This window comes from Brienomyrus brachyistius, chromosome 9 (genome assembly GCF_023856365.1).
Source record: "Brienomyrus brachyistius isolate T26 chromosome 9, BBRACH_0.4, whole genome shotgun sequence".
Taxonomy (NCBI): domain Eukaryota; kingdom Metazoa; phylum Chordata; class Actinopteri; order Osteoglossiformes; family Mormyridae; genus Brienomyrus; species Brienomyrus brachyistius.
Window position 1 is genome coordinate 6,365,471 of NC_064541.1, and position 27,327 is coordinate 6,392,797.

At 42.5% G+C, this 27,327-nt stretch overlaps 4 protein-coding genes across 5 annotated transcripts; 2 read left to right on the plus strand and 2 right to left on the minus strand.

Annotated features, from left to right (window-relative positions):
• Positions 1 to 234: 234 nt before the first annotated feature.
• c1qtnf9 (C1q and TNF related 9) lies at positions 235 to 3,610 on the minus strand. Its single transcript, XM_049025440.1, has 3 exons — positions 3,275 to 3,610; positions 3,055 to 3,117; positions 235 to 2,101 (listed from the first exon to the last, which is right to left on the minus strand). The coding sequence occupies exons 1-3, from the start codon at positions 3,459 to 3,461 to the stop codon at positions 1,332 to 1,334; spliced, it is 1,020 nt and encodes a 339-aa protein (XP_048881397.1). The 5' UTR covers positions 3,462 to 3,610; the 3' UTR covers positions 235 to 1,331.
• A 1,723-nt stretch (positions 3,611 to 5,333) lies between these two features.
• On the plus strand, positions 5,334 to 9,341 carry zgc:136493 (uncharacterized protein LOC692276 homolog). 2 transcript variants are annotated; one of them, XM_049025885.1, is made up of 7 exons: positions 5,334 to 6,043; positions 6,274 to 6,366; positions 6,653 to 7,028; positions 7,277 to 7,454; positions 7,759 to 7,937; positions 8,474 to 8,570; positions 8,757 to 9,341. In XM_049025885.1, exons 1-7 carry the CDS (start codon positions 6,041 to 6,043, stop codon positions 8,908 to 8,910), a joined length of 1,080 nt encoding a protein of 359 aa, XP_048881842.1. In that variant the 5' UTR covers positions 5,334 to 6,040; the 3' UTR covers positions 8,911 to 9,341. The 2 variants fall into 2 exon arrangements, with proteins under 2 accessions (XP_048881842.1, XP_048881843.1); XM_049025886.1 differs by having other exon boundaries at positions 5,337 to 6,043; positions 6,218 to 6,366.
• A 1,920-nt stretch (positions 9,342 to 11,261) lies between these two features.
• On the plus strand, positions 11,262 to 13,971 carry rbfa (ribosome binding factor A). The gene is made up of 8 exons (XM_049025887.1): positions 11,262 to 11,311; positions 11,507 to 11,582; positions 11,764 to 11,803; positions 11,893 to 12,069; positions 12,584 to 12,696; positions 12,962 to 13,046; positions 13,218 to 13,297; positions 13,434 to 13,971. Exons 4-8 carry the CDS (start codon positions 11,893 to 11,895, stop codon positions 13,819 to 13,821), a joined length of 843 nt encoding a protein of 280 aa, XP_048881844.1. The 5' UTR covers positions 11,262 to 11,311; positions 11,507 to 11,582; positions 11,764 to 11,803; the 3' UTR covers positions 13,822 to 13,971.
• A 743-nt stretch (positions 13,972 to 14,714) lies between these two features.
• LOC125749042 (zinc finger protein ZFAT-like) lies at positions 14,715 to 27,064 on the minus strand. The gene is made up of 16 exons (XM_049025884.1): positions 26,702 to 27,064; positions 25,437 to 25,601; positions 24,393 to 24,650; positions 23,985 to 24,164; positions 23,192 to 23,345; positions 21,411 to 22,774; positions 20,591 to 20,823; positions 20,232 to 20,319; positions 19,718 to 19,867; positions 18,397 to 18,570; positions 18,086 to 18,174; positions 17,816 to 17,954; positions 16,678 to 16,802; positions 16,284 to 16,404; positions 15,988 to 16,136; positions 14,715 to 15,827 (listed from the first exon to the last, which is right to left on the minus strand). The coding sequence occupies exons 1-16, from the start codon at positions 26,718 to 26,720 to the stop codon at positions 15,603 to 15,605; spliced, it is 3,633 nt and encodes a 1,210-aa protein (XP_048881841.1). The 5' UTR covers positions 26,721 to 27,064; the 3' UTR covers positions 14,715 to 15,602.
• Between the last annotated feature and the right edge of the window lie 263 nt (positions 27,065 to 27,327).

Sequence of the window (27,327 nt, forward strand, 5' to 3'; positions counted from 1 at the left end):
CTGAGGAGTATTGAATTGGAAGGCAGTGCCTGAAGCATAACTAATACTAGGAATGTAATTGGTTTTCTTCTGCTTAGACACACAGAGAAACCTAGGTTAACCATTAAACTATGATTTTCCTGCCAGAAAATCAGAAGTTATGCAGTTTTCACAGACATAACGTTTGTCGTTTTATCTCATGGTTCCCTTCTATGTGAGGTACATTGACTCCCATGGAAGAGATTTTACTACACTAATCCACTGTTACGATTGTGGTTGCCAAACAAAATGGCGTTTATTCACATTCTTTTCAACATTCCTTTACACATAGTTCTGGGCAATATGGCAAAACTTTTTATTAAAGTATTGCAAACCTGACTTTCATGTCCAGCGGACGTCATGCGCATCCGTGAGCATTTACTGCGCATGTGTAAGGAAAATGACTAGGTGTTCCCAATAGGTGGCAGCACTGACTTTGATAAACCAGAAGTCAACGAAGAAAAGAGCAAAAGAATAGTTGTTGTCATAGGAGGTACAGAGGTAACCCTGTATCTAGTTTTTCCATACTGTCCGGACACCATACCGCAGTATATTCCTTTTTTAAAAAGGAAAACTATTTGGCATTTTGAAATCTTGTAATACAATTCGTCGAGCGGAGTCCCAGCTAATTTTGTTGCCACGATTTCAAAATGCAGGGGTATGCTGTTTTACCTTAAGACTACCCAAGCTTAGTAACAACTTTAAAACTGTTCAGAAAATGTTTACCTCTTTCGCTACATTGCTTTAATTTGTGTTAGTTGCTGTATGTGTTTACCACCTGCGACCGTCTGCGTCCACGGACAACGTAGCACATGCGAAAGAGTGGACTAGACTTAACCCACTTAGCCACACACCTCCCCCAATACAAATCGCAATGCACTGAGTTGTGACACTCCTATCATGGTGAGTGTTGCATCCTGGGCTAGCTGGCGATACTCAGCCCTAGACCAAATATCTAATAAACCCATGTAGTACTCTTTTGAAGGAGAAAAAATAACATTTTCACTCGTATTTTTGTTTTATTTGTATTATTATTCGAGTAGCTGGTTTGAAGATTACAGGGAAATGATCTTAAAGCGTGGGACAGGGACAATGAATTGCTACATTAAAATGAACTAAAAATCTACATGATGCTAGACAACCTGAGAAGCAGCCATGTGGGGTTTGCATACACTGGCCTCCACCATAACTCTAATTGGCAAGGTTCTCTTCTTAGTGTTATAAAAGACAATTTCTCATTTTTCACTTAACTACCCGCTCTTCACTATTTTCTCCAATGTGTAAAATTCATTGGAAGTAGGGGGGTCGCTTTTTCACGTGGCGAATATAAGAAACCCAGAGAATGTTGTGTCATCATCTTCATCGGCAAAAAGCCCGTTGTACAGTTCTCCCCCTACCACCTGTAACCAAACCTTGTCTCCAGCCTCCAAGTGCAGCACAGTGCCCCCTGCTGCCTGGTCCTCCCCGTTCTGGTATATGTCCATGGTGTGAATAATGCGTGCTCCGTTTCTTACCAGGGCCACCTTCACATTACGAGAGTACACTGTAATGTGGTAAGTAAAATAGTATGCCCCAGCAATGGCGCAAGAGAACCGTCCCGTTTGGGCATCGTAGTGCCCTTGCTGGTTGTAAATGATCTTATCAAAGCGGATGGCCGTGTTTACTGGGGGGCGCTTGCTGTGATCTGTCAGGCCCACGGAGAAGGCACTCTTAGGTATAACGGGCTTATCTCCAACATCCCCTTTCTCTCCTGTGTCTCCTGTGTCTCCTTTCTCCCCTTGGAAGCCTATGCTTCCTTTCTGACCAGGAGCACCAATGTCTCCTTTGAATCCAGTACGACCCGTGGGACCAGAAGGCCCAATGACTCCCCTTTCTCCTTTTATCCCAATTGGACCACGGTTACCCTCAGGTCCCTGGGGGCCCTCTTCACCTTTCACCCCCCGAGGGCCAGGTAACCCCAGCTCCCCTTTGTCCCCTTTGAGCCCTAGGGGCCCAGGTACACCTTGGGGCCCCATCTTCCCAGGCCATCCCCGCTCTCCATTCTCCCCTCTTTTGCCCTTCATGCCCGATAGGCCTGGATCTCCTGCAGATCAGGGGAACAAAACCAGCACTGATCATCAGCCACTTCAGCTTTCATACATTAACCAAGCAGGTCCATACTAGCAAACTGTAAACAAATACTGGAGCATAACACCCATTAACAAGAATAGAATGTTGTATATTCAAAATGCCGGTAAAGAGTAAGTTTCCATATATGCAGTGCTCACAAAGTCTTGAGATGCTTGCTTAATTCTGTAAAAATGTTGCAGATTTATTGGTTTCATAACAAAAGTCCGTCGACAAGCAATGTTTAGCATATCTGCCCATATCCTCCACACAAAAATTTTCTTTTTATTAAGTGTGATAGTTTTTGACTAACTCATTCAGTTGAATTCTGTTATTGTCATTTTGGTATTAATTGCAATTGTGGCCACTGGGCCCCAAACACAAATGTTTGGTGTTTTTTTTGTCATTGCAAAGGTGTTACTAATCAAAAACCACCCAAGCATGCTCCGGATCAATGAACTTTTTAACTCAATACAGCTCTTTTAGAACTATAATTTGGGTTCCAATTTATTACTACTTGAACGTTTTACCGGTTGTTTCTAATGTGATATTTACTTTTGGAAAGATATGAATACATTGATACATTTTGTTAGAAAAACTAATACAGTAGCAATATTTTTACTTAAGGAAGTGTCCCAAGACTTTTTATGGGCACTATATATATATATATATATATATATATATATATATATATATATATATATAATCATTTAGTGTAACCGTACTTACTTCCAAAGCCTTTCAAAAATGTTTAAACTTCATTTCTATTGTCTTGCTTTCAGTGTTTAGAAGCTACAAAATTTCATGTATTAATAGAACAATATTTGAAAATATGATTAATTTGGAGTATTACAAATTTCACTTGGTATCGTTTCCTTTTAGATGGTATATGAAGCTGCATGCATTCCCAGATACAGAGGTGTTTTCCACCTGGGTCTCCTTTGGATCCTTTGACACCCTCTTGTCCACGTGGACCATCTCCACCAATGACACCTTCAACAGAAACGGTGGTTGTGAACTATTACACAATCAGTTTCATTACAAAAGTAGATAAAACGTAGCCAGGACAACCAGATGCTACTGGTTTATTATTAACACTGATCATATCTACTGTTTGACCTCCGACAATGAAAGATGTTTCCAGTTTTACCTTGATCACCCTTTTCCCCTTTCACACCATCTCTGCCATCGCGACCCGGTGCCCCATTGTGTCCGGGGTCGCCAGGGATCCCGGGGTATCCACACACGCAGCCACCTCCCTTGACCTCATCCAGCAACACGCCCACCGGCGCTAAAGACAGCAGGCTGATAAACCACAGGAACGGTGTGGTCACCATAGTCACAGATACTTCCCCTAACCCTACGAGCAAACACTCACACTGGAGGCTGAAGGTGTAATGCCATGCCCTGTGTATAACCACCACATGCTCACACGAAGAATCTAAGGGTCAACCCAGCTTGGTAGCCTAACCTAGTTATACTGTATCACTGCTTCCTCCACTGCTCGTACCTTAAGATAATGATCAGCTCGGAAAACCCTCTACCCACCGAAAGTCACTGCTGAATTCTGCAGAAAGCCTGCTTGTACATTTGACTCAGGTTCCTTAAACAGCAGCATAATGTTTTATGAAAACTATGACAAGCATCCCCTTATTTGATAAAGAAACAAGGAGCGGGAACTGCCGTGGTTGGGGAATGATTCTGGGTCATTCTATAATTAGGAGTTAATTTCGCATTATTTTACCCTAAAATACTGTATATATCTATTCTTACACAGCACCTGTAAAATTGAGTTACTATTTACCAGTGTCAAGGAACAGTAATTTTACTATTTTACAGTAATATATATTTGTTTTAGACCTCACTAGTAACATAGTTGACAATGTAGAGACATATTTGACAAAAGTAACGGAGTTACCAGGACATCAAAAAGAAGGAAGTTGTGTATGAGCATATGACCGAGGATTTTTAATAATAATTAATATTTTATTCAGACTACAATGACCGAGTAATTTATTTAACTTAACTAAGTTTAATGTTTTACCTAAAGTATAACATTTAAATTATTGTGTACCGCTAATACAGAATAATTATGGTTTTGGGACAGATCCATCACCTCTCCCACAGACGCTTATCTCATTAGCACAATAACTCAGAAAGTATGAGGCAGATCTTTTTAGAACTTTGCAGACCCATTGATTTGGTGACGATCTGAATCTTCTTTCAAATTCTGAGAAAAATCACACCAAAGCTGAAGCAATGCCACTTATTGGCAGCAAAGGAAAGGGTGACCACAGAAGACACGACCTTGTGAATATAACACAGTAAAAGTATTAAATGGATCTTTATCAAGCGACAGTAAATCAATATGTAATGTGTCAAAATTGAGAGACCCTAAATGTGTTAAAATATTCATTATTATTGTAAAATAGTGCTGACTAATCCCATCCATCCATTTTCCAAACCGCTTATCCTACTGGGTCGCGGGGGGTCTGGAGCCTATCCCGTAAGCCATGGGCACGAGGCAGGGAACAACCCAGGATGGGGGGCCAGCCCATCGCAGGGCACACTCACACACCATTCACTCTCACATGCACTCCTATGGGCAATTTAGTAACTCCAATTAGCCTCAGCATGTTTTTGGACTGTGGGGGGAAACCGGAGTACCCGGAGGAAACCCCACGACGACATGGGGAGAACATGCAAACTCCACACACATGTGACCCAGGCAGAGACTCGAACCCAGGTCCCAGAGGTGTGAGGCAACAGTGCTAACCACTGCACCACCATGCCGCCTGCTGAGTGACCCCTATTTCCTTCATTTCTTCTTTGTTTCAAATGGAAAATGTATACTTAACTCCTTAAATCTGTAAGAATGTATGATCAGTGTCAACGATATTATTCTTGGTCCACCAGGCTACCCTGACTGGATAACAGAATTGACAGGTAACACGTGTTTTTTAAAACATCTTTGACCTACTTTTCTAGAGCTACGTACCATCACGTGGTGTCCTTGGAATAGCAATCATATAAACATTACATTTTATCAGTGTTATTAGTAACACTATTACATTTCAAAATCCACTCTTGACCTAGATGCACGTTTGTGACAAATATTTGTACAGAATTAAAAGATAGGACTTACCTTATTGGTATTCAAGCATTTTGGGTAAATTTTATCTGGAGCAGTGGACCTTGGCTTTGCGTCGTTGATGGAATTTGGACCTTGGGGGAAAATTGTTGAGTACCACTTCTATAACCAATAATTTTACTGCTTAATTTTTGACCACAAGAAGGTAGAGCTAAGGTACAGAAAAGTAGGGGATCTGTATTGTAACATGATACAAAGGGTTCATTGCCTTATTAACCCTTCATTTTGTTAGCCACCAGCTACCAAGAAAATGCATCAAGAGGAGAATATAATGAGTTCTCGTACTGTTACTATGAGTAACTGTATTGTGTCCGCTCGAAGTACAAAAGATAAAATTAGTGGACTAATAAATATAAAACTAAATGACATAGACATATCCAATAAAGTGTGCTTTAAGCATTAGACTATGGGGGACAATGTGCATCATTTATTTTTCACATTATGTATTTTTGTACGTTTTTTTAAATAAGTGATATTATTAATAATGTTTATTAAATTTACCCTAATAAAACATTCTATCATTTTACTTTGAACGGACACAGTGCAGTAATTGTAGTGACGCAAAAGTTTTGCAGACTCGTTTTTTATTCATTAATTTTGTTTTTCGACTCTCAAGTCCCCGTAGGGACACCGTAGGAGCTGTAGGGCCACCCTCGATCATTCTCTTTTCTAAGTAATACCGCCCTCTGGTGCCCAGTTGGCCTTATCATTTTTTTCAGCATATCTCATACCCAGTTATAGAATAGACTACGGAGGCGTCCAGATATGGTAATGTCACTGTCTTTTACATGCAAAAAGTGCTTATAATCCCGTTGAATATCTACATTTATGTCGTAATATGAATTGTTTTATCAAAAGTGTTTACGATGTATGGTCAAACAAATAGTTAAGTTGCTTTTTGCTGAGAGATTGTTATACATTAAACCCTTTATGCTTATATAGTGAAAGATAATCGACAACCCAAATTCAATAATTTACTAAATGCTTCGGTGGTACAGTATTGGATTAACAGCGTGTGGAGGACACGTTCATGCGGCACTTACTGTCCAAGCCGTTTTTTGGGAATCCCTGGTATTCTGCAGCTGCACTCGGTGAGAAGCTCAATCCCGTATTTCTTTTGTATCAATGAGAAGTTTCTTGTATATTACCTAATATCCTATAGCCTATTCTCATTCTTTCTGTTCCTAACCTGTTTGGTGAATCATTAGGAAGGATTTGAAAGTGACAGTACACTTTTCGGGACCTTTTTTGTCCGGTTAATTTTAATGTTCAAGTCCTTATTAAAAAATGATTTAAGGACATCGACTGCTTGTTGAAATGTGTAACACAGTTGTGACTATATGTCAGTAAAATCGTTGCTGTTATGTTTCTTTTGAGGTCATGGAGAAACCTTGCGTACTGGCGACCAGATTTGGAGCCCCTGGAGGGATCTACCGGTGTTTCGCTCCAGTTATTGAGAAGCATTTCACAGTTATCCCCCATGAAGAATTTGTGAATAACAAGCATCACTTTGCAAATAATATTAGTGCAATTTTTGTGTGGGGAAGCACACTTAAAGTGGACCGCAATCTACTGCAAATCTTACCTAACCTGAAGGTAGTGGTGAATGGCGGCGTGGGTGTGGATCATTTAGATATATCCCTGATCAACAGTTTTGGGATTAAAGTTTGCAATACCCCTCATGTTGTGGACAACGCAACGGCTGATATAGGCATGGCTTTAATGTTGGCAACAGCACGAAATCTCATATATGGTAAATATGAGAAAATGCTTGTATTCTAAGCAGGGGTCAGTAGGGACTTGAGTACCCTGACTGCTTCAGGTGGCTCAGCACATTTCCTTGGCGAGCCAGTATTTCTAGCTATGCCCCTGTTTCCGAGTCTATTGTACACAGCTCCACTGTGTGCTACCTATGAATGAAAATTGTTGTATTTCCTGTTCCTTTTGAACTCTTCTCTTAAAACTCAAGGTTAAAGTGATTTAGCAGTAAATTTCTTGCAGGATACAACTACTCTGCTTCTCACAAAACTGAGGAGTTGGATTTGCCTGAGAGCAGCATGGGCACGGATGTAAGCGGAGCCACCCTCGGCATCATCGGCATGGGAAGGATCGGATACAAAATGGCCAAACGGGCTACTAGCTTCGAGATGAAGATCCTGTACCACAACAGGAACCGTAGGTATGATGTGACAGCGCATGTCGGCTGATAAAACATTACAGAGGAGATGCCTGACACGTTACATTTTGCTTAATAATTTAGGTAGTTTATAAATAAGTACATTTTTTGGATGTTTATGTGCACAGCACAGAGTAAAGCCATGGTAATGTAGAAAATACCCTATTCCCCACAAAGAGTACATTTGTTTTTTCAATATTAAGTGAAATTGCTGGATGCTTATTGTCCGAATAGCTCAGTTTTTAAATACGATCTATCTAAATATTTCTTCTTTCTTCTTTTAACCACACTTGCACTTTTTACACAGGAAAGAAGAGGATGAGAAGGCAGTGGGGGCAGTTTACTGTGAGAAGTTGGATGAACTGCTGCAAAAGTCAGACTTTGTCATGGTTGTGGTCAATCTGTCCCCTGATACACAGAAGCTGATTGGCTGGAGGGAGCTAAGCATGATGAAGCCAACAGGCACCCTCATCAACATCAGCAGAGGTATAATGGCAACATGAGTAATGAAACTGCAGCGCTACTGCATTACTTTTCCTGTTCAGATGACTGCCATGTACTATGCAGTGTACCTGTGTAAAGCGACTTCCTCAAATTCTCACTTCATCACCTGCGATGCCATACAGTATAATTCTGCATACTGAAGATTTGACAGTTTACAAAACATTGCAAAAGAAAGAAATTGGGCCTTGTCACCTATGTCACTGCATTTCAATCTTTCACAGTTGTTAAAAAACACATTACAGTATTAACATGTAACCCTAGAACAGTCTTGTGTGCCACTGAACTTTAATTACAGAATTGAAATTGCGTATTCTGGCTACATTTCCTTACCTGTGTATGATTTTTAATGTTGGCAACAGCACGAAATCTCATATATGGTAAATATGAGGAAATGCTTGTATTCTAAGCAGGTGGCAGTAGGGGATTCATTTTCATTAACATCCACACACCTGAATTGAACTAAATTTTATACTATCAAAAAATAGTACTGTGGTAGCATGCGTGTTTTCCCCTCCTAGGTCCAGTAGTTGACCAGGAGGCTCTAGTACATGCCCTTCAGAGTGGAGTGATTCGAGCTGCAGCCTTAGATGTGACGTACCCTGAACCTCTTCCAAGGTTAGTGCTGGGGAATGACAGATGAATATACCACATTATTGGCTAAAAAATTATTGGCGTTTCTTAGTATCTCCAAGTCTACAATGATAAGAACATTTCTTCTCTTTTTTTGTGTTTATTTTGTTTATATATATATATATATATGTTTTGTTTTGTTTTTTGTCTGTGATGCATTTCATCTGTCAGGAGCCACCCTTTGCTGACTCTCCCCAATGTAATTGTGCTGCCCCACATGGGCACCCACACGGTGGAGACGTCGCAGCTGATAGTGGAGAGGATGGTAACCAATGCCTTAGCTGCACTGAGTGGGGACCAGCTTGCTGATGAAGTTAAGGCCTAGTGAGGCAGAAGATTCTCCACGAGTCTGGAAAAAGAACCTGCTTAGTTGACCATCACGTTACAAATAAATGTGCTCATTGCCACAACCACAGCTGAAAATGTGTTGAACGCCCAGACTGTGGTATTTACACATTAATCAATATGTTATAGGCAGAGTTTGGTAATTCTGGTCCAGAGATTAAAAGTCCAGCTGAGTACTCTGTCACGGTGTCTCTTTATGCTCAAATGGTTGGTTTAAATAAAATCTTGGTCTGGACTTTTACTCTCTGGGCCTGATTTACCCAACTTTGTATAGGTATTAGTAATGTATCAGTAGAGGTTTTTCATTAATTGAATTAAAGTCTTGTAATTTCAGACTAGATTCTACACTTTATGAAAGCTTTTATGGCATTCTGCACTGTTGAAATAAAAATATGATGGCTACTTATCAAATTGCTTTTACATTTTTGTCGGCACGGCAAATCGTACGGCAAATCTATATTGTTCAATTATAAACCTAAAATTAGCTGCATCACTAGCATTGCGTTTTTCCAGTTTGCAAACTCTACAGATTATCTACAAGGTAATAAAACTGTTACATACGGGTAAATGCGTTGGCAACTCTGGGTGGGCAGTCACCGTAATAATAAAGGTAGATTATGTAATAGGAATGCAATAGAAACAATCTAATTATATGTAAAATGTCTGGTAGATGTTTGTATATTTTTCTGCTGTTCGCAGTTCTCGTTTCGATTACATTTCCTGTTCGAATAAATCAAGACCTAACAAGTCAATAACTTTAGCCAATCAAACGTCACCACCACTGTCAGTAGCAGTTAGCATTAGCTGTAGCCACGTGAATGGAGAGCTTTTAATAGCAGATTTAGCGGTTTGTTGAAGCTATGCTTGTTTCTAGAACTCCGTTTCGTTTCAGAAAATATCCAGCTTTTCAATATATTGGTAATTCGATCCCAAAGATCTGGTTGTTTGCGGAAGTCACACAACTACAATGCTATCAGCTGCTCCCCGGTCTACCGAAGGCAGCAATAGCTGGACTAGGAATCCATACATGCTCCGTTCAGCAGGGCAAAAATTTATTAAAGAAGTTCGACATGAAAACCAAGTAAGTCGGCACAACAACCGAACATTTTTAACTAATCGAGTTATTTATAGAGTATAGGCCACTTCATCCTTGTAATCTTGATCTAATGTCGTGTTTATTATTAATGCACTGTCCACCTTTGAGTATCTTGCTAGTTGGTTAAACCACGTGTATTTAATGTAGATCACAAGGAACATTTTTCATAAAAATTTCTTTGATTGCCCAAATCCTCTTGTATCCTTTGGCATATACTGTGTGTGTGTGTGTGTGTGTGTGTGTGTGTGTGTGTGTGTGTGTGTATGTATGTATGTATGTATGTATGTATGTGTGTGTGTGTGTGTGTGTGTGTGTTTGTGTGTGTATATATATATATATATATATATATATATATATACATACACACACACACCAAAAAACCAAAACATTATGGCAACCCACATATGATACAAAAAAATGGTGATTATCTCAGAATAACTGCACTAATCGAGATATATGGCAAGCAAACTGCTCATTTTTATGGGCCATGAGTTGGATGCAGGAGAAATGCAGAAGCATAAAGATCCTAGTGACTAACAAGGGACCGATAGTCATGACCAGACAGCTGGGTTGCAGCATCTCCAGAATGGCAAGGCTTGTGCGGTGCTCGTGGTGCTCATGGTCAGCAGCCGACAACGTTGGAGGAGGGACTGCCACGGACCAGCGACAGATGGTTGATTGGTGCACAGGGGTAATGAAGGCTGTCCTGTCTAGTGCAGAGAAACAAAATTTCTACTGTGGCACAACTGGTTAGATCTACGGTAACTGAATTACAACAGAATCTTGCCACTGTTTGAAATGATCTGACTTGCTTGGAATTCCATTGGTTCTCCTGCTGTTGTATCTCAGCTATCAAATTATACCTTATAATGGGTTGCACCCTTCACCAAATACATGACATTTTGAGAATGGAATTTCCTCTGCTGTAGAATTGCCCTACTGATGGAAAATTTTAACACTGCCCATGAAAATCATGACACACAGTTCACTGCACCCTGCGGCATATAGAGATGCGTAGGCCCAAACCAATCAGAGTGCCCATGCTTACCCATCTTAGCTGAATGCCTGCAATAGGCACGCAATCATCGGGGCTAGACCTTGGGCCAGTGGAAGAAGATCGTCTCGGCTGATGCGACCTGTTTCCTCGTACATCATGTGTGCACCATTTCAATGGGGAATAGATGAGATCAGGGTGCACTGTAGGAAGCAGACAAGCTGGTGGAGGGAGTGTCAAGCTCTGGATTATGTTCTGGGGAAACTCTCGGTCTGGCCATTCATCTGGCAGGTACTTTAATGCGTGACACCTATCACAACATCGTTTTGGATCATGTACGGCCATTTCTGGCAATAGTATTTCCCGATGGCAGTGACCTCAGTTAACTGGATAATGTGTCCTGTCCTGCCACACTGCATGAACTGTTCAGAAACAGTTTGTGGAACAAGCAGGCCATGGTGTTGCCCTGACCTCCATGTTCCCCAGATCTGAATCCTGTCAGGCATCTCCGGGGAGTTCCGGAAACGGAAGTCCGATCCACTGCGGCTCCACAGCATATTAGGCAGGTAGTCATAATGTTTTGGCTCTTTGGTGTGTGTGTCTTTGTGTGAATATAATATATATGCACACATGCTGACAATATCAGTTCCTTATGGTATTAGTCTCCTCAAAGCCTTTTGAATTTATCTTCTCCTGGTGATTGCAACTGATATTGCAAATATTTAACTGTTTTTCTATTACAGGAAAAAACTTTGGTACAAAAACAATTTTCTTCCCAAACAAGTGAGAATATTTTTTCTCTTTTAAGCCAGTTAATCTCTTTCGATTGTATGGCAGTATAACAAACTAACACTTTGCGTTATCTGAGACAGATGGCACCGTCCACTCACACTGATGGGTTGAATCTGACCACGCAAAGGAAGCAGAATCACGGAGAAAGCGCAAGAATAAAGATTCTGAACAACCTTCTGTTCAAGGCTATCAGCGATCTTCTGAGCACGGCTGAAGTTAGCCCTGAAATTTACAACCTGGGATTAGAGATTTCTAAAGTAAGATCTTATACTTGTGGGAAAGACCGGTCACAGATTTATTTGGGGAAATTTACTTGTTTTGGTTAATATCTTTAAAGCAAAAGAGTTATTCTTGTTTACAGAATAACAAAGGAATAATGAGAAGATTTGTCGAATGACATTTAAACACAACATTTAAATTTATAATTAGAAGATTACAATAAATGGCCATCAATGTAGTGATTGGTGAATATAACAATTCCCTGGATTACAATTATATATAATTTTAAACCTCAGGCCATAATATCCTCTCTAAATATTAGATTCAGTATTGCCATTTTTCAAGAAATTGATTTTTTTTGCATTAAAACAATATCTGATTACATAGTGATTTTAAATAAATGTTGTATCACTTTTTGTAGTTTTCAGTTGTCATGGACAAACTGGTGTAGTAAAGTAGGAAGGTGTAAACAAAAAAAGATTTAACATTATAATACTATAAAATTCGGCATATTATAATTAAATCGGTGTAAATGATGTGCCTCGCTGTAAGGTCTCACTGGCAGGGGATTACTCAAGCTGCCGTATTTACTGGAGGACAAGTGGGACCCATGAAAAGGACAGTCAGATTCAACGAACACTGGATCGCTGCGCTCCTCGGATAAGGTAGTGCCAGATATCGTCAGCAGGGGGCTCTCTCCTCTGCTCTCCCTGGTGCTGGTCAAGTTGACTAAATATTGTAAAGAACATCCCTGCCTGGTTGTTTTTTTTTCCCTGTTTCATATATTTTAATGCTAATGTAATTTACATTGATAATCAAATTAACCTTTTCTGAGAGGAATTATATATAAAGTATTGCAGTTTACATGGTATAATTGACCAATTCTGATATGAATCATTTTGAAAATAAACGCATTGAAATTTGTGGTAGGTATCTTCTCATTTCGCATCAGATCATGGGCAGCGTTCCTCCGGTGTTGTTCCTCAAAGACAAAGTGTATGCTGCCATTTCCGAGGTACTGCACTTCTTAAATAGAAATTATTCTAGAAATGCACATACTACCTTGATCTGTCGAAGAGGTGTCTACCTTTTCCTGAGATCATTCACAACTCATTGAAATGAAACGGTTTTGGATACCGAGACCAGCAAAAGTACATTTCCACAGAGGATCACTGCTTGTTTCTAGGTTGAAAATCTGCTGAAGATAGCTGACCTTGGTGAAAAATTCACCGAGGAGGAAATATTTGAACCGAGTGTAAAGGATGGGTGAGAAATCTGATTACTTCTATTTTGTTTAGTTTAACTTTGTCTTCTCACAGTCATTTTAGATTGCAGATTACATTAATCGGTACTGTAAGATACTGGAGATACCTTACCTTCTATCATTTGCTTGTTTACACAGAGAATCTGATCGGAGAGGAAAGTTGTGTATTTCCAAACAGACTAATTTGTTTGGCATTGACCATGAAGCACTGATGAAACAGATACTGGAGCACAAACAGAAGCGGAGAGACCACCGAAACGACGACTGTACCGCGGTATCCATGCAACAGCACCTTGACTTACTGGAGGACCTAAGGAAGCAAAAAATAATTGATAAGAAGAAAAGAAAATTGAAACGTCTCATTGACGACAACGACGACATCACACCAGAGGACTACCTGCTGGCCAGGTATAGGCAGGAGGAGGAGGAAAAGGAAGATCGAGAGGATGAGGAATATGGAGATGGAACTGCACGGGTCAACAGCTTTATGGAAAAGGAGGAGAAAAGCTCAAAACCCTGTACATGAAAAAATGCAGTTTTTTTGTTTATTTTGGTGGTCTGGTTCTCCGCTGCTATGCTTGTGTTGCTCATGTTATTAAGATCATTGTGTATTGCAGACTGATGATTGATTCTGAATAATTTGAGTTGCCCAGTAAATGTAAGTCCTAGCAGATGATGCGCTGGCAGGGCAGAAGTTGATTTTATATAATCTAGGGAGGGTTTCTCCCCTCTTTGTGGTCATTTCTCTATGCTATACAGAAGCCAAATTGCTGACATCTTACAAGTTGAACAATGGCCTTATTGCAGTTAGTCCTAGTTTCAGCTGTTTACTCAAATCTCACGAAGCAGTTAACTGGTCTAAAATTTGAAAGGAAAACTCATGCATTGTGAAACAGTGGATTTGGATGTGTTAAATAGCTGGTGTCAGTGATACCCAGAAAAGTTTTGAGAACTCGCTTGAGACAAGTCACCCTTTAACACTTAAGCTAACTTCCGTGTTCTGCAAAGCAATGGTGGGGGGTCTGGAGCCTATCCCAGAAGCTAGGGGCACAAGGAAGGGAACAGCCCAGGACGGGGGGCCAGCCCATCGCAGGGCGCACACTCACACACCATTCAGTCACACAAGGACACCTACGGACAATTTGGCAACGTCAATTAAACTCGGCATGTTTTTGGACTGTGGGGGGAAACCAGAGTACTCAGAGCAATCCCCATGACGACACAGGAAGATCATGCAAACTCCACACAGAGAAGCCAGGCAAAAACTTGATCCCAGGTCCCATAAATGTGAGGCACCAGTACTAATCACTGTACCAGTGTGCTGCCCTGAGTGTGTGGCTGTCAAATAGAATTTTCTGCAAAGTGTTACATGAGAAACAAATCAAGTTGCAGACAAAGGGAATAGTATAGATTGCAAGGTTTTTGTTCAAAAGGTGTTTAATTTAAAAATATGGCAAGAATTTCCCCCTTATCCTCCATTAAGTACAACTACAATATAGAAATATTAAATTAGTTTAACTACAAAATATACAACTGGGACAAGTTCAAATACACCAAAAAAGATATAGAATTTGTCTATGAAAAGACTGGTGATTTTATTTTATTTTCCATTATAGTGTCTTAAGTCATTGAAATAGTTACAGATTAAGTATTTTCACAATCTTATACAAGACCTTATTAGACAGGCCAGAATACTGCTGTGGTATATTTAGTTTTGCATGTCAGAAAAGCTCTTACTATATACCATATTCCGAACAAAGTGAGCGTGACTTTTATGGGTGATTTTCAATATGTCAATTTTTGAAAATCTCAAACAATGTAAGAATTTGTCTCATATTTTTCTCGTAATGTCTAACTGACATTTTGGATACTTTTAAGAGTTTCACCTACGAAACATAAATTTTTTAGTGGTTTTCCTGATTGTCGAGAACACAAACAAGTAGTTATTGGTAGTAATATTTGTATGCAACTATAAAATAAATTGTAAATAGTTTTTGAGAAAGACACCATTCTAAAAACACTTAAAACTATCAAAAGAAACCATAACCTATTCTTACATGATTTTGCAACAGGAAAACAAATTAAACAAGTTCTAATAATGCAGTATGTGGTATGAGGTCATAAGTAACATTGTGTGACACAGGACCTAGCGGAAATAGTTTCAAACTGAGTATATGCGTACCTGGAGATACCTGGAAACAAGTGACACTACTCGTGGAAGATTGGGGACAAATCAGGAACAGTGTGTCAAACTAGGGGGACAGGGCCCTGAGCCAGGGTCAGGTCCGTCCCCATCCATGGCTAGACTTAGACCGCCTCCACTGTCTGCTCCTCAGCACGGACAGCCTCCTGGACGTAGACAATGAACTGCGAGGCATCCTCCCCTTGTGTGTACACCGTAACAGTCTCGATTCCCTCCATGTCATCGGAAGACACAACCAAGTGGTGTTCATCCCCCAGCCCAACGGAAGCTTGCTGTAAGGCATCCTGGATCATTACTGTGTGGTTAGTCTGTTGCTCCTCTTCTGCTACCTGCACATGAATGTGGGATTAGTTCATCAATCCATCGTTTAACACTGAACAATTATGGTTTGTTTGTGTGTGTGTGTGTGTGCTGGGGGGATTTCCATAATATGGTTGTTTTACCGAGACCTTTGAGGAAAGTGCTGCTGAGATCAAGGTCTTTTCTCACCTGCTCTACCACTGTAACTGTGCCGGGAGCCATGGCAACAACAGACGCGACAGTACTGTCAGGATTCTCGGAGCCAAGCTCAATGATCTGCTGGAGGATGTTGACTGCTGTGGGGTCCAGGCTTTCGCCTGAGGTGGTGGATACAACAGCTGGAAAGGGAGGCCGGAGGTACATGGTCAGCATAGTGGACGTGGCATGAGTGCAAAGTAAGCAGGAAAAGATACAGAGATGGAAAAGCAAAAGGCAAATTAACGTCAAAATGATAAAGGAAATTTAAAAAGAGTGACTGCTTTCACCATTCTCTGTGTTGTATCTCAGATCCTGGAGGGCAGATACAGCAGCTTCTGTCCCCTGAAGGTCCTCTGTCTCTGTGATGTGGAGGTACTGAGTAGGAGTCTCCTTCAGTGTCTCACCCACCTAGGAAAATACAGACGTGCAGCGTCTCCATTCATAATACAAGCTCTCATGGTCATTTCAACAGGCAGTGGCTGACAACACGGAGCCAGAACTTAGATGCATGAATATACAAATACTGTAAGTCGACTGGGATTAAAATGCCATTTAAACAACTAAATGTTAGGTAATGGATAAATGTTTACACAAATTACAAAATTCTCACACCACTTAATGAGAGTTAATGGCAGAATCTCTTACGTGTGCTGGAATGAGAGACCAAGCAGCCAGCCTTACCTCCCACTGGTTTACACCGATGGCGTCATTCTCCACTAGCTTGAGACCGTGCTTGTTCTTCAGGTGCCTGTTCATCTCCCACTTAGTACCATACACATAGTTACACACTGGGCAGTTCACTCCCCCTGCAAAGAGCAAATACAAAATCAAACTCTCTCAAACACTAAAAATTTGGTCAACGCATCAGATATTTTCTTTCCAGTCCAGATTATTTACATAAACAGTATATAATGGTTATGCTGGTTTCATCCCACAGTCAAAGAACATGCGGTAGGTGAGCAGCATCTCTGAATCACCCATGGAGTGTGAGTGTGTGCATGTGTGTGCCCGACAATGCACTGGTATACTGTCACAAGGGAATCCCAGTCTTGTGCCCTATTGCAGTTTGAGACAACCCAAAAAAGAGAGGCTGCAAGATGGATGGCTGGAGGGAGGGATGGGTGGACGGTGTACCATCACTGAATATTACTATGTGTTACTTTATCTTTAGGAATATCTGTTTTGCATGATCCGTCAGCTATAAAAGCTTACCCAGTCTACATTTTCTGGTAAGCCTAGACCAAGGTTCTCCAATTCCAGTCCTGGGGGGTCCAGTTTGCAGATTTCTCTGCTCAGACACACCTATTAAATTTGGTAATTAACTGATTAAGGTGCGTTTCAGCTGGGAAATCTGCAAACTGTGTTGGGTTCTGGCCATCCAGGACCGGAACCGGACAACCGTGGCGTAGGACCTATACCTGGAAACACAAGGCAAGAGACAGGGGAGACTGTATGATATAAATACCCCAGCAGGTCCCTACAGGTGACATGTGGGGCAAAGATGCTTCAGGAAATGGGGCCTATAGTTAAATAGCATAAAAAGTTACTTCCCTCAGACACTGTTCCAATAAAACTTTTGCTGTTTCTTAGCTACATGATTACACTGCCGCACACTAATGCAATGTTTCCCAACCCAGTCCTCGGGGACCCCGGACAGTCCACGTTTTTGCTCCCTCCCAGCTCCCAGCCAATCAGGAACATTGAATACCTGGTACACGTGCGCTAGGAGCTGACAGGAAGCAAAAACATGGACCGTCCTTTGTCACCTAGGACTGGGTTGGGAAAATCTGCACTAATGACAGCGCAGCGTCCTTCTCACCCTGCTGTATCACCACGTCCGCGGCCGGCGTCTCGGGTTCCACGTTGCAGTACTGCTCATCGGGGTGCTTTTTGTTGTAGTGTCTCTTCAAGGACCCCGACATGTTGCAGGAGTAGTGACAATGGGCACAGCGGAAGGGCTGGGCCAGGAGGGAAACGGGAAAACCACCCCAAAGGCGGCCTGATCATCTCCAAAGCTTTACGCTCATACTAATATGTCAGAGCAGCACTACGCTGCTGCCGTGGCCCGTCTCTCAGGTGCAGATGTTACCTTGAAGGAGGCGTGCTGCTCCATGTGACGCAGAAGCTGTGGTTGCTGGACAGCCGTGTAATCACACTCAGTGCATTTAAACTGCCTTCCTGTGAGGGTCACATGTGGGACGGGGGTGAGACAGAGGGCTTCAGGGTTTATTAAATAATACACTGACCCCTATAATCTTTCAAGACCCTTTGCAGACTGTCCCCCCTCATAGCCGGAGGAGGCGATCCCCCCCCCCCCGCCCCACTTAGACCCCGAGCGGCCTATCCTCGCCCCCCTGCGGTGCATCCCCTTACACCAGCATCCCCCAGAAGCACACTGACCGTCCGCCGTATGCATCAGTTTGTGACTCTTGAGGGTGCACTTGGACTTGAACTTCTTGCCGCACATGTCGCAGAGGTGTGTCTTCTCTGTGCTGTGCCGGTTCATGTGTGCTTTCAGGTTACTTTTGCTGCGCGTGGCGTATTCACACAGTGAACATTTGTATGGCTTTATCCCTGCCGAGACAGGTGAGCGATACAGACTTATTACAGGTACATCAATGCGAAAAAGATCATTTTACTTGATGTGTGGAATTTAGGGTGGGGCTATAATTGCATGTGAGGTGGGTGTGGTTAGGGTGGGGCTATGGCTGGTTGTGAGGTGGGTGTGGGGATTAGGGTGGGGCTGTGGGTGCGTGTGAGGTGGGGGTTAGGGTGGGGGTATGGCTGTGTGTGAGGATTAGGGTGGAGCTATGACTGTGTGAGGTGGGTGTGGTTAGGGTGGAACTATGGCTGATTATGAAGTGAGTGTGGTTAGGGTGGAGCTATGACTGTGTGTGAGGTGGGTGTAGTTAGGGTGGGGCTATGGCTGCATGTGAGGTGGGTGTGGGGGTTAGGGTGGAGTTATGGCTGTCTGTGAGGTGGATGTGGGGGTTAGGGTGGAGCTATGGCTGTGTGTGAGGTGGGTGTGGGGGTTAGGGTGGAGCTATGGCTGCATGTGAGGTGGGTGTGGGGGTTAGGGTGGAGCTATGGCTGTGTGTGAGGTAGGTGTGGGGGTTAGGGTGGAGCTATGGCTGGTTATGAAGTGAGTGTGGTTAGGGTGGAGCTATGACTGTGTGTGAGGTGGGTGTAGTTAGGGTGGGGCTATGGCTGCATGTGAGGTGGGTGTGGGGGTTATGGTGGAGCTATGGCTGTGTGTGAGGTGGGTGTGGGGGTTAGGGTGGAGCTATGGCTGTGTGTGAGGTGGGTGTGGGGGTTAGGGTGGAGCTATGGCTGTCTGTGAGGTGGGTGTGGGGGTTAGGGTGGAGCTATGGCTGTGTGTGAGGTGGGTGTGGGGGTTAGGGTGGAGCTATGGCTGTGTGTGAGGTGGGTGTGGGGGTTAGGGTGGAGCTATGGCTGTGTGTGAGGTGGGTGTGGGGGTTAGGGTGGAGCTATGGCTGTGTGTGAGGTGGGTGTAGTTAGGGTGGAGCTATGGCTGTGTGTGAGGTGGGTGTGGGGGTTAGGGTGGAGCTATGGCTGTGTGTGAGGTGGGTGTGGGGGTTAGGGTGGAGCTATGGCTGTGTGTGAGGTGGGTGTAGTTAGGGTGGAGCTATGGCTGTGTGTGAGGTGGGTGTGGGGGTTAGGGTGGAGCTATGGCTGTGTGTGAGGTGGGCACCAAGTCTACCTTCATGAGCCCAGATGTGCTGCTGCAGGTCGGTGCCATTCCTCATGAAGTAACAGTCGCAGTAAGGGCACTTGGACGCCCTCTTTCCGATCAGCCCCTTCAGCTGTACCCGCCTCCCCAGGACTTCAGAGATGGTGCTCATGGGGACATCTGCAGAAAGGAGGGAGCGCAACACAAAGCAGCCATCAGCACGTCTCAAAGCCCACGTCTCTATCCAAACCATGAAATAATGAATCCCCCTCAGACTCTGCCCCTCAGCTGGCGGCCTGCTGACCTCTGAACATCACTGCTATTCTTCACTGAGTCACACCCATAACATTTTCTAAGTATTTATTTATCACACATATATTGTACATGTTTGTAGCACTTTTGCACTACTCCGCACTTTTGGATTACACGCCAGCCTGCATTACAGTGTCCGAGTACTAAGTATCTAATCTAAACTAAGCAAACATTAGTGTACTGTGTCACTTTAATGCCTTCACAGACAAAAGAAAAAGTACAAGAAACTTACCAGGATGGAAAGTTTTGATATGGGCTTTAATGAGTCTATCTTCAGAGAAAGACTGTTCACACACAGGACACACGTAGCTCTTCTTGTCCTGAAAATGGCAAAATGTATCAAAATTCGCTTTATTATTAACGCAGAACTGTATTAATAAACACACTTCTATCTCATCACTCCTGTCTAAAATTCTACTGGACAACTTCAATTCATAACTTTACCAACCATCTACACCAGTGGCCACCCACAAATCACGAAATATGGCATCCTTCAATTCACAGTTGAAGCTAAAAACAAATGCTCTGGCGTAAACGGAGGGCTTTGAAGAAGCGTGGCCCCGAGGTCGATCTGAGCGAGGGGCCGCTCACCGTGTCCGCGTGGATCTTCAAATGCGCCTGTAGCTTGTATTTGTCCGGCGTGCAGTACTGACAGCCCTCGGTGGGGCACCGTAGCGACACGTTGCTGTGCCTCTGGATGACATGGCGCTTCAGGCAGTTCTTGGTGATGGACGAGTAGCTGCACTGGGAGCAGTAGTGCAGGTGCTCGCGGGTGTGTGTGCGCACGTGCATGTTGTAATGCACCTGGTACCAGAACAGCTTACCTACACAAGAGACAAGGGGTTACACTCATACACTATACAGGATATCTTTCATAATAAACACGATATTATATAGGAGGGTGGTGTGCTTGCTATCAGTAGGTTGCCGGTTCAAATCCCCCATTGTCAGCTGAGTGATATTACCATTAATGTCCGTTACCAAAATTGCTCCAAGGACAGTCTGACCCTGCTTTCTCAAAAATTTGTCACTTTGAATAAAAGTGTCTGTTAGATAAAGATATCAATACACAAACATTCATCTATCATACTCATAATCAGTGAGCCTTCAGCCTATCCCAGGAAGTAGAGAGCATAAGGCCAGAGAAACCTCAAACGGAATTCCAGCGCATCATAACACACCCATACATACAGAATAATACACATTTCAAAGATATCAACTGCATGTCATTGGACTGGCTCCAAAATTCTGGATTCTGCTAGTATTCTGTATTGATCAGAACTTCTGAAGTAATGGAATATCACAGACATCCTGTTCCTGGGTTGTCCCTGGGTCAACAAGAGAGGAGCTTGCCTTTAATTTCTTAGCATACATTTTAAGACGTGGGCACGTTTCTCGATGGTAATCTTACCACAGTATTCACACTCGAGGTCTCCATACACTTTTCTGATCCTCTCGAAGACCTCCATGTTCAGCTGCCGTTTCTGCATGCCATCTATAATTTGCCTAAATGCCGTTCTTTCCTCTTGTGGTGCTGAGCTCACGTCCACCTCCCCATTTGAAACATGTGTCTGAGGTGTGGACTCCATGACCTGGACCAGTTCAACATTCACCTGAGGATCTGATGCAGCAGCCTTGTCTTTTTCAACATCAGGATGCTGAATGTTAGATGATTTCCCTAAGGATGGTACTGAAGAATCTGCCTCGGTGTAACTCACACCGTTTTCACGTCGGTCATCCTCGTGTGAGACCTTCTCTGAGGCAGCCTCAGAGGTCCCCTCATCCATAGCGTGTTCCTTGGTCTCCTGACTATCACAGACCAGTGTGGTACACACTTCCTGTGGAAAACTCTCCATGACTTCCACAAAGCCCGTATTCTGCATCAAGATGTGAGACTCCATGCTGATTGCTTCACCACTTGGGGCAGGTGTCACCTCCCCAGAAGAGCCCAGCTCAGAAACCAGCATGTGCTGCTGCGTGTTGAGAAGAGAGAGCTCCTCTGTGATCTGCAGCTCCTCCTGCTTCAGTGTCTCTCTCTGAATATCGCTACCAGGCTCCAGCAGGCAGAAGCTGCGGTTAATGGATTCGGCAAAGGCCACGGCCTCCTCCGCGTCAGGGTGAGCATCTCGGAGGTGCGCCTTCAGGCGGACGGAGCTGACGAACTTCTGCAGGCACAACGAGCACACGTAGACAAACGGGTGTTTGCGGATATGCACTTGCAGGGCTTGGTACTTAGTAGAGCCATGATCACAGAGCTCACAGCCGAACGGCCTCTCGGTCCCATGCACCATCATGTGACGGTCTCTGTCCAGCTCGTTCTTGAACTTACGATCGCATATCTGGCAGTCATAGAGTAGCTGCCTTTTGCCTTCCCGAGTCTGGAGACTAAACTCCTCATAAGAGTCCTTCACATTCTTGTCCTCCATATCGTGGCTTTCACGGATATGTTTGAGCAGGTTTTTGACGTCGGAATACTTCTTCTTACAGAAGCGACAGTGCTGCTTCACCTTCTTATGTACTCTTTCCACGTGGACCTTCAGGTGGCCCTTGCTAAGGCAGTTAAAGGAGCAGTACTCACAACTGAACTTTTCCCCAGTGTGTTTCCGCATGTGGACACTGAGGTTGGCCTTAATAGCACTGGCATAGTCACATTGTAGGCACTTGAATGGCTTCTCATTGGTGTGGATTCTCAGGTGGGCTTGCAGAGAGTGCTTGAACTTGAAAACCTTGTTGCAGTACTCACAGGTAAAGATCTTCAACTGGGTCTGTCCAAGCCTATTAGAAGATACGTGCGAGTAGGATTACTAAATATGTTACCTCTACTACTACACTAAGCAATGGCTAACAATACCTTAGCAAGAAGACTGTTCAAAACTGAATGGGGCATAATGTTTAGCGGTGGGTGCGCAAATATAATCCTGTATTCTTTGTTTCTCAGTCCATGACAGGTCATTTTTACTGGTTCTTTTTAGTATGAAAATATACACCCATTTTACATAATCATTTATCTGTGTTCCATATCTCCCAAGAAAAAAAAATGTTATAGTACACAATTAATAGATTTTAGTTTTTTTTTATGCCCTCTACATACAGCTACTGATTTAACAGTAAAACTTCTACAGAAATGTTTTCATGGGATTACAGGCCACTGACTCTAACCCCCAGTTAACAATAAGCACTCGGATCCAGTACCTGTTTGACTTCAGTGGTACTTCATAAGCCGCTTGCTGTATTGCGTATTCCTGGTAGCCTCTCTTCTGTCCTGCTGCCTCGCCGCTACCTTCCGGCTCTGTGGTAGGGGCAGGCTCTGCTGGTGAGGCTTCAATGGGAACAATCTTGGTGGCACCTGAAACAACAAAGAAACTTTATACACTCATCCAATAGGGGGCGTAGTGTGCGACTCAGCGGGTTAGGCCACTGTCCCTGTGACCGGAAGGTTGTTGATTCGAATCCTATGCTCGACGGAGAATCCGCACCTCCGCTGGGCCCTTGAACAAGCCCCGTAACCCCCAAAAAATGCTCGAGAGGTGCTGGATGGATGGCAGACCATACACTCTGACCCCAAGCTTCACACTCACTTCTATATGTGTGTATGATTCAAAAAAGCAAAGCATGATGGGATACACAGTTAGAGAAATCTCCACCATCTGCTTAGTTATGATAATAGCTTCTTATTTTGCCATTTGTACAAATACAGGTACAATGTACAATCACTCCTGTTAGACCAGACAGATACAGGTAAGATCAAACCTTGGGATCACTGCCCCAGTACATCATACAAAATACTGCTTCAAACATAAAATCATAAATTTATGTCAGCTAAGAATAATAAAGTGTTTAAAATGAGCCCATTGCAATAATTTTTAGTGGATAAAAAAAATTAATTCTCAATAACCTCTAGATTAGATCTTAGCAAAAACAGGGTTTCTCTCCTAAATAAAACACTGCTTTGTTGCTCTTTGACTCTTATGCTGATCTGTCTCACCTGGAATTGCCTCATGGGCCGTAAGAACAACACTGATGATTGGGTTTTTGGTGGCGCCCCCTAGCTCTAGGTCTTTAACACTGCAGATTTTCTCCGGGCGACCGGTCCGTGTTCTCTTTGGAAGCCTCTCTCTCTCTTCTTCCCTCCCGTCTGCTGGCAACTTGACCGCAGGGTCATTGACTATTACATTTAAAAGAAAACATACTTTATTGGTTCTTATTGGGAGAAAAAATGCAGCAAATGACTTCACACAACAATCCTACATAACACCTACTTAATCCTACTTAACACGAGCCCCGTTTTCTTGGACACAATTCAATTCACCATATTTTGGTGAGATTTAAATTCATAAAGAATTATGCAACTATGTATGGCAAACACAAACATTAGTGACGTGCGCTCAAATACCACTGCCATCCTCTTCATCACCCTCTTCTTTAAGTCCTATGATGCAGATGTGTTTCGTAATCTGCCGCTTGTTGCAGAATTTACGATTACACTTCTTGCAGTCCAGGGAACCAGTGACTTCATTCTCCTGCTCTTCCGCAATCTGTGTTTGGACCTCAGGGCATGCTTTTTGACCGGAAGGGTTGTCTTGCACGACATCTGAACAGACCTTCTTTGTTGACCCCTTTGGCCTGCCTCGTTTCCTCTTAACAGGGAACTCTACAAAAAAAATAAAGATTTACTTTAAAAAAAATAAATAAAAAAAACAATGTACCAGAACATATTTAATCCCATTTAGATACTTAAAGATTTATGGATGTGCTTGAGAAATAGTGATTTCGGAGGTATGCAACAAATGTCTCAAAAAAAGATTCTGACACACTGTAGACACATGAGTTTTCACCCGTCACTTCAATTATTTCAAAAGGAATTATTCAGAATTTCATGCATGTTATAATGTTGATCCTTCACATGTGTCCTCATATCATGAAATCCATATGTTTATCAGGGCATATAACTGTCAAGCAGTTAAACTGTACTTATAATCAGCTGTGTACTCCTTGCTGTATGGACTGAATGACAATCAAGTCATTTCAATTCAGTTCAAGAAACTGCGGGTGTAAATTCCAAACGAGCCTTGATGTGGAAAGTTCAGCTGAGTTTGTTCATCAAAACTGCCTGACTGAGGCAGGTAAAATTTGCATATGAATTCAAATTGAGGTACAAAAAGATGGAATATGAGTTACCCTACTTGACTGACAGGCACGAGAAAAAAAGTGTCCCTTAATCTCTTGCACTGTCCTTTATATGATGAATATAATGTTGCTACACTTCTCACTTCTGAATAAAAACAGCCAGTGCTTTGACAGTTCAACTGCTTACCTAGAGCCTTTCTTTATAGTTTTGCCAATATGACAACAGCAGCCTCAGCTCAGTGCTCATGAGTCACTCATATGATTCCAAAGGATGTTTCAATTTTAGTTCTGAGCCAGGGAGAACGCTCACCTCCACTCTTCTCTGCCTGACTCGCGGCTAAAGGCCTGAGTGGGACAATGATGTCGTCAGAGTCGAGCCCATCCAGGCTGTGTTTCTCAGACACATGAGTGAGCAACTTTGCTTTGCTAGGAGAGAATAAGTTGCAGACTTTGCACATAAAGATTGAAACTCCACCTGTGAAACAAATCAATTTATTTAGAAGAAAAAAATACAAACGCCACCATGTGAATATCTTTAAAATATCCTTTGTAGCTTAATTAGGCCTACCTTACAATAATAACACGTATCAAACTTACAGATACAAAATAAGAACAGAAGTAAATTATCGGATAATATATAATAGCACGCGAAGAACAAAAACACACTTTTCATATTCAGAACTTGCAACTCTTTATTGCCAGTATGTACAAACATACATAAATTGGTTGTGGCTCGGTGTCAAACATGAATGTTACAATTTTAATTTATATTGTTTCTGGTCAAAACGTACAAATAGCATTACCCCTCGTGTGAACTGCCCTTTATTTTGTTTGTATAATACATTATCTATAAACAAATGTACAAGAAAAGGAAAACGGAAAAAGCTAAATAAGTGGTTCTTGAATATTTTAGCAGGGTTGCCAACTCTCAGGCATCTGGCGTGACTCTCGCGCTTTCAGACTCTCACGCAGGAAATCTTATAGGACATCTATATTATTCAATTATAAACCTTAAAATCAGCTACATCAAAGGCGCTGGGGCAATTTGCAAACCCTACAGACAATTCACAAAGTAATACGACTGCTACATACATGTAAATGCGTTTGCAGACTTGTCTCGAATTGAAAATCTCACTCCAGCCAGCTGGCCAAAGTTGGCAACCCTGCTTTATATAACACGGCTAAAAAGCAAAACGGAAACGAAAAACACTTGTAATACAGTGTAAGGCAGCTTGAGCAAAGATGCCGCTGAGCTCGGCTCGGCTCTCCTGTCAAATAACCCGCAAAATCACCGAGGCGGCGACCCACGGCCAGCGACAACGGCGACAAAGCAGTAAAACCCGAAGCAGTTAGAAAACCCAGTTAACTACAGCCCACCCTCGGCCGGAATGCCTGTTTACAGTTATACAAAAATGGCTAATTAAGCAAGAAACTCAGTGGGCGGATACGGAGAGCTTCTATCAGGTCTGCGCGGAGCCGCAGCACCGCTGCCTTCGTTACCTTCACGTCGACATCTAGCTAGCTAGTTAGCTACATGCAACGGAAAAAACATATTCAAGTTATACTAGTGCCTACCTGAATTTGAGGCGTCCATGACTCATAAAATAAAACTCTGTACCTTAAACACCGTAGCTGTTCGTCGGAATGTCTTATAATTTTTTTTCAATCGCAATAATGTATTTTATTCGAATAGTTTTGACAAACGTTTCTGGCGAATCTGCGATATCAGACATGGCGGATGAAGTCTCTGACTGATTGCCCCGTCGGGTAGAAAGTCCGAAAGGCGAGTGTCATTTTTTACGGCGCCCTCTATTGTCTTGTTTTGGGTAGCTGTTACATATGGCGCTGTGGACTGAGGTTATATCGAAAATTCCTAAAGGAAACAATAAGTAGGTCAGTCATTTCCATTTCAATACGTATTAATACGTAATATTAATCGAATTAAGATAACTTAATTATTACATATAGCAGTTATAGCAATTTAAAGAAGTTGAATGCACAACTGACTTTGTATCAAAAATCAAAAATATTTCAAATAAATCTAAAAAAATAATTTAAATAGTTACATCAAGGCAACAATGATTGACATTTGTATGTAAATGGCAGCCACTACTATAAGCACAAAATATTTAGCAGGAGAATAGTTACAAAGTAACAAATCATGAAATAATCGTTGCAAATAATTTGCATTAGTTGCACCC